Here is a 6973-nt window from a genome sequence, read left to right as displayed (position 1 = left end):
ATGTCAGCACACTCTCATGTCTTGCTCCAAATTTTGATTGTGTCCCCAACTGAATTTCTTTCTTGTTTATGTTGAACCTTATGCACTTGAGATAATTAACATCTAGACAAACTAGTTAGTCCACATGGTCAGTGTTGGTCGTCAACCACCAAAATTAATTATAGGAAATTATTAGGTCCATTTCTCTTTCATTTATAATTAAAAAAATCAAAGGACACGAAGCTAATGGATGGTTGACACCTCATCTCCATGATTAAGCATGCGACTAACTAAAATGGAGTGGATGATTTCATGACTATAAGCGGATGACTAAATAAACATGAGCTTTTTTCGTGCCTATAAATGAGCTATTTCGTGTCTTCGTAAACGGGTTGTGCTTGTGCCCGCCTGTGGGCTACGATCTTGGCCCAAAATATGGTCCGATACATAATTTTCGAGCCGGTCTGGTCTAAATTTATTTTGGACTGTGTCGTGTTTTTTTGTGCTCCAAATTAGCTCACGAGACCCGACCCAAATGTACATTCTTGGTATCTACCAAGAGGATGTAAGACAATATACTACAATTACCTGAACATCTGCAAAAATCCGTGTGATAATACTCTGATAGAACGACTTCGTATGTATACTTTACGGTGCCAGGACTTATATCCCGCTTCACTTGCCATCTCTTCTCTGGTGTCAATCTTACGAAAGCGAGTTTATGAGGGTATTTTGTTTTATTTTATGACTGTGTTTATTTTTAAATCAAGCAAGTGCTTTTTTCAAACGTCTTGTATCTTTTTCTTTGAATCTCAAACCTTTTGTAACAGATCACTTCAACTCTATATACCAGGTTTGAAAAATCAACAAAATATTATTATAAAAAAGCTTGGATCCAATTCATTTTGTAAGCCCAAACTCTATCGTGTGACCTCAGATCTAATGGGCCAAATAAACTGAAAAGCCCATTCCTCAACTAAAACTCCGAAAGCAGAAATCATTCACGCATCGGTCCACCGAGCCACACCACACCACCGTCTCGCGGAGAAACTCCTCCAAAACCCCCAAACCCTTTCAATCGGCGGCAATGGCGGCGCCGGTGGCCGACGATGCCTCGGCATCCCCAGGCTACGTCCTCCGCTCCACACTTGAGGGGCACCGCCGCGCCGTATCAACAGTTAAGTTCTCCCCGGATGGCCGCCTTCTCGCCTCCGCCTCCGCCGACAAGCTTCTTCGCGTGTGGTCTTCCTCCGATCTCACCCCCGTTGCGGAGCTCGAGGGCCATGGAGAGGGTGTCTCAGACCTCTCTTTCTCCCCCGACGGCCGCCTCCTTGCCTCCGCCTCCGATGATCGCACCGTCCGCATCTGGGACCTCGCCGTCGGCGGAGGGGCCCGCCTCGTCAAGACGCTCACGGGCCACACCAACTACGCCTTCTGCGTCTCCTTCAGCCCCCATGGCAACGTCCTCGCCTCCGGGTCCTTTGACGAGACGGTGCGCGTGTGGGAGGTCAGGTCCGGTAAGTGCCTCCGCGTGCTGCCGGCCCATTCTGAACCCGTCACCGCCGTGGACTTCGATCGCGAGGGCGACATGATTGTGTCAGGGAGCTACGACGGGCTCTGCCGCGTCTGGGACTCGGCCACCGGTCACTGCGTCAAAACCCTCATCGACGACGAGAGCCCACCAGTGTCCTTTGCCAAGTTCTCCCCCAATGGCAAGTTTATCCTCGCGGCAACGCTTGACAGCACCTTGGTGAGTTGTGCAAAGTCGATTGCTCTTAATTTTTTTCTTCATTTTAGTGTTGCCATATTGTTCCGGGTTGCTGCATATGTGAAAAACTAGTTGCAATTTTGTTATTATGGGATATGGTCGTTCAACCGTGTAGTGTGGTTGTGGAACTTCAGCATTAGTGGTTGTTGTCATAGACTGGGGTACCCAATATTTGTACACCCTAAGTGTCAAGAGAATATTTGTAGATCTGAAGTGGCAGGAGGGACGGAGTACCTTGAGGAGAAGGGGAAGTATAAGCCTGGATGTTTGGAGCAAGCAGGATAATCTACTGTGGCATGTTCTAAAGGGATTCTTAGTATCCAGTTTTAAATTGTCAGTGCTGACTTGCCTTTGGTCATGGTTATATGATCATAAGCTTTCCGTTTGCAATGTTTTCAAGTCGTCTAGTCAAACCTAGTCGTACAGGTACTGACCAGTCGATTAGTCGCGATTAGTCGTCGACCAGGTCGACTAATCGACCCTAGTCGAGTTGAACGTCCATATGTTTCTGGACACACGCACGCACGCACACACACACGCACACATCAAGATGACAAGATGGTGAATTACTTTTGTGTTTGTTGCTGTCCATAACTTGCCTGGACGGCTGTTTAGTCTCAAGTCTCAACCCTAGAAAGCCCACAAAGCAATGACCCAGTTACAACCCAATTGCAAAAGCCCATCAACAAAGACAGGTCTAAATTAGTCGTCCTATACTAAATTGGACGACTAGTCGACGACTAGTCGGACGACCAGCATTCTAGTCGGTACCAGTCCACCGATTATTCTGACTAATCGCGATTAATCGGACGACTTGAAAACATCGCGTTTGCTGCCATAAGCCTTACACCCTAGACAATTTTTACCATAGCTAGCAACCTGAGGTTAAAGTTCTGTTATGTTAGTGTTACATCTGGCCCAGGGGTGCGATATTTGGGGAACCTCCTTTTTGGTGGTTCTGAGGTAGCCTGACCTTAATTAGGTGTTATGGGAGTGTAAGTTGCTTCATTGATCCCTTAGGCAACCTCATGATCCTGTATAGAGTATAGACAGAAAATTTAATTACATGGTGATTGAACTATCGTGGATGCAGTCCAACAAAGTATTTTTTTGCGGGAAGAGTTAATGGGCCCCTAAACTAGTATGTTACAGCCCGAGCATGCTAGCATGATAGCAGTAATCAACTGTAAGATTTTGCAGTAGTGCACATGTGGGTGTTCTGCATATTGTGTAGCTCCTAATAATTTGAAACTCTGTCCATCCTAAGATAATGGGATAAATACCTTCTCGTTTTATTTTGTGCATGTTTACCCTACACATAATGATGATATATGCGATAGGCTAGGGGTAGCACCAATTGAAGAAAAGCTTGTCCAACATCAGTTGAGATGGTTTGGTCAATGTTCAACGAAGACCTTTAGAGGCTCCAATACGCAGTGGGACACACTAACCAGTTCAACTCAAAAGCTTAAGTTATTTAGATAATGTAGGCAATCCACTTACACACTTTAACACCCTCACTCACGTGTAGCCAGAGAAAACGATGCAAACGTGGAAATAAAAGGGGTGGAGGCACAAATGAAGCCTCAATTTTTTAGCTCTAATACCATGTTAGAGTGGACGCTCTAACCAGTTCAACCCAAAAGCTTAAGCTGTTAGGAAGAGATGGACAATTCACTTATATTATACTCCAACAGTAAAAATGAGACTTGAATGGATGGAATACAACCAAAGATTTAGTATTAAATAGGAATGCATGGAAAATATTTATCCATGTGCCTGAACCTTGACTTGTAGTTTTTTGTTGGGTTTCAGTTCTATCCCATCCCAATTTGCTTGGGACAAAAAGGCTTTGTTGTTGTTGTCGTTGATGATGATGTTCTTGCAGGAACTGATTCTTGCCGTATGTTTCGTGTGCATTCTTAAAAGCGATGTGATCCCATATTAGTATCTTACCATTAGTTCAAATATGACTTGATAATGCATGAAACTCTACTTTTTGAGGTGTTGACTAGGCAGTAAGGTGTCACCCTTTGCTTAAGTGCATGTTTTTTCTGGCTCGATCCTAACATCACGAGTCTTCCCTGACACGATTTCGTAACCGCACACTCTTCTCAGGCTTGTTACCACAGTCGTCTACTTTTTCTGGTTTTATTGTTCTCTTGCCCATCCATTTCAATCATGTTTCCAGTGTCTTCTGTTCCTCTCTGACCACTGGAGGTGGCGTGGAGTGTTAGTAGGTTGCTGCTGTGTATGTGAGCGTCAGGAAGGCGTAGGTGCCAGCCTATCGCTAGTGAAAGTGGGGGAGGCTCTTATGGGATTTAGGCTTGTGATTGGCTTTGCTTGGCTAATGGGCCTCTGCTTGATTGTTGGCTATTAATTAATGTATATTCCTTTGCTCCTTTGTTTGGCCTGATATATGCGGGTATGGTGTTGTTTGCTTTGCACCTTATGTGCCAATGCTGTCTGATGAGGTTGGATTGCCTCCCCTCTCCTTAGTGCCTTATTGATGACCATGCATGAAACCTAACATGATGTTGCCAAATGCAGTAATTAAACATATAGTTTTTAACATGCCATAAATAATCTTGTTCATGTAGTTTTTAACAGGCCATAAAAGTAAGTGATCTTACATCCATTGAGAGAAGAGGGAAAAAATCTGGAAAACCTAGCTCAGATACCATGTGGGAAACCGTAACCCTAAATAGGGTCGGGACTTGTATTGATAGACCAAGAGTTGTTGGGCCTGACTCATTACACAAGGGTATAACACCCCGTTTGCTTCACTTCATTTTGAGGAATTGGAATCTAACTAATGGAATAGGTTTTTTTTTAGAATGTGACATTCCACAACTTTCCAAAGTTTATATATAAGCCTATCTCAAATTCATGGGGTAAGAGATGGAAATTGATTCTATAGATTTACATGCTACTTTTCTATTGTACAACTTATAACACTCTTGTACTTGCTTTTCTATAGCATAAGTGTAGTGTATAACTATCTCATATGATTTAGGATAACATATAAATATATTACATATATAAACATATTAACTTAATTAGTTTGTGTCTAAATTATGATTATTAGAATATAATTCAATTCCACCAACGAAACAAACGGGGCCTAAAGGTAATTACAGGGGGACACCCCAAAACCCTAACGGGGTTCTAACAGTCAGTTCAGCTCATTTTCAATTCATTTACTCTTCTTTTAAATGAGCTTTCGGTTCCATTTTATGTACTATATAAGTATGCTCATAGATGTGAATGCACCCACAGCTATATGTGATTATCTGTTACTCCCTCTGCCCTGGTATATAAGGCGTAACCACATATAGTCCAAGACCAAGGACTGTATTTAATTCTCTCTCAACACTAGAACTACTGCATCAATATATATTATACGGGGCTTGAATAAGTGGTTATGCCTTATATATTAGGACAGAGGGAGTAGAAATAAATACCATCCAGTTTGATATGAAAGTATGTACTAGGAGTAGATAATCAACGATTTGTAAGAAGGCATCTGGTCATGCTTTGTTTATGATTTATACAGAGGCTTTGGAATTTCTCAGCTGGAAAGTTTCTGAAGACATATACCGGACATGTTAACACAAAGTACTGCATCCCAGCGGCGTTTTCTATCACGAATAGCAAGTATATTGTCAGTGGCTCCGAGGACAAATGTGTCTACCTATGGGACCTCCAGTCAAGAAGAATAGTGCAGAAACTGGAAGGCCATACTGATACTGTCATTGCGGTCTCATGTCATCCCAAGGAAAACATGATCGCATCCGGGGCGCTTGACAATGACAAGACCGTGAAAGTTTGGGTCCAAAAGGAAGAAGATTGATGAGCGGCCTGGTTACGCTCTTATCTACATTGGCTGTCATGTGGACTGACTAATGGTAAGCAAAATATGCAGCTTCCCAAGCAACTAAAGTTTGCTGCAGTGGAGAATGTGATGCTCCTGGCATGTGTAACTGAGTGAGTGCTATATTGTCTATTCAGCAGCTCGGCGATGATATTAGTGAACTCAAGTGTTCTGTAGAGCTATTCCTGGGAGGCTGGGATCATGTAAGAAAGACTCAACACAACAATGCTTGAACTTCATTTGTTGTGTTTCTGATTCCCTAATCTTTGATGCGGAGCTGTTTTTGTTATTATATCCATATTAGCTCAATATTTTGAAGTCTGTACGCTGGGTTACAGGTTCAATTGCTGGTCATAGATGCTGAAGTATATTAGCTGACCCTGTGTCATGGTTCATTGATTTATTTTTTTTAAGTTGTTGCACATAGAAGGAAGAAAAAAAACCTTTAATGTGGCTGCTGTGCTCAATTTGGGCCTCGATGAAAGCTGAACCAAGTCTGCTCTAGAACTGTGATATTAGCTGCCAAAGTGACTGCAGGTGTAATTGGTGTATCAGCTAACTTCTGTACATTGTGTTTCTTTCCAGTTGTGCATCGCGTTGGATTGTCCCACATAAACCCTGCCTAACCTGCGCAGCCCGGCCCGGCCAAGATTAGGCAGCAGATTGGGTCGCCCCGATCTGGCCGCTTGGGAGTCACTAGAATGAACTGCATCGGCCATGCAAGCAACAAGCTAGAGTCATCAAAGCCAAATATTGGTCACAGTCTAAACGCTTTCGTTGCATCCAGTCAATGGCCTAACTATGCTGCCGCGGGTCCGGATGGAGTAAACGGTATACCCGGGATTATGGCTTATGGATCTACTTGTGAAAGAAAATGAGAAATATCTTTGCATGTTGAGTAGGCTGTGTTGGGCTTATCTGCTTACAGATGAATGGGCTACTTTTCTTTCTTTTAATTGTATGGTAACGGCCCATTTTCTTGTAACACTTGACGTCTTGACATATATAAACTGCAACGCGTGAGTCCGGGTAATCTGACTACCCGTTTTACTCAGTACTTCTTTTGTTTACAATCTTCTTCGACGCACTTGGTTCGAAAGAAATGTTTAAATAAGTATTCAGCCCTTGCAGTTAACTTACTGCACCTGCAGCTGTAGAGCATTTGCTTCCGAACGTGTGCTCTGCTCTCCATGAAACCACGAACTGCACAAATCTTAAAGCGCCCGCATTTTTTTGGTGAGAAAGAAGTGCCAATGTTAGTCGTGGCATCACTTCCACAAATGCCTTGTCCTGTCTTAATGATAGTTTCCTTCTATATAGGAGTATTATCTTTCAGAAAGCCAACATCCTGT

The 6973-nt window shown here is 43.1% G+C and overlaps 1 protein-coding gene across 4 annotated transcripts; it reads left to right on the top strand.

The window, feature by feature from the left end:
- The first annotated feature begins 971 nt into the window (after positions 1–971).
- Positions 972–6675, top strand: LOC100276374 (COMPASS-like H3K4 histone methylase component WDR5A). 4 transcript variants are annotated; one of them, XR_562952.4, is made up of 4 exons: positions 972–1729; positions 5304–5655; positions 5759–5824; positions 6207–6675. XR_562952.4 is itself a non-coding variant. In NM_001150180.1 (2 exons), the coding sequence occupies exons 1-2, from the start codon at positions 1067–1069 to the stop codon at positions 5598–5600; spliced, it is 960 nt and encodes a 319-aa protein (NP_001143652.1). In that variant the 5' UTR covers positions 985–1066; the 3' UTR covers positions 5601–5881. The 4 variants fall into 4 exon arrangements, 1 of the variants encoding a protein (NP_001143652.1); XR_004856554.1 differs by having other exon boundaries at positions 5304–5824; XR_562948.4 differs by lacking the exon at positions 6207–6675 and having other exon boundaries at positions 5759–5915.
- The last annotated feature ends 298 nt before the right edge of the window (positions 6676–6973 follow it).

This window comes from Zea mays, chromosome 1 (genome assembly GCF_902167145.1).
Source record: "Zea mays cultivar B73 chromosome 1, Zm-B73-REFERENCE-NAM-5.0, whole genome shotgun sequence".
Lineage (NCBI taxonomy): Eukaryota > Viridiplantae > Streptophyta > Magnoliopsida > Poales > Poaceae > Zea > Zea mays.
This window is presented reverse-complemented; position numbering and strand designations above follow the sequence as displayed.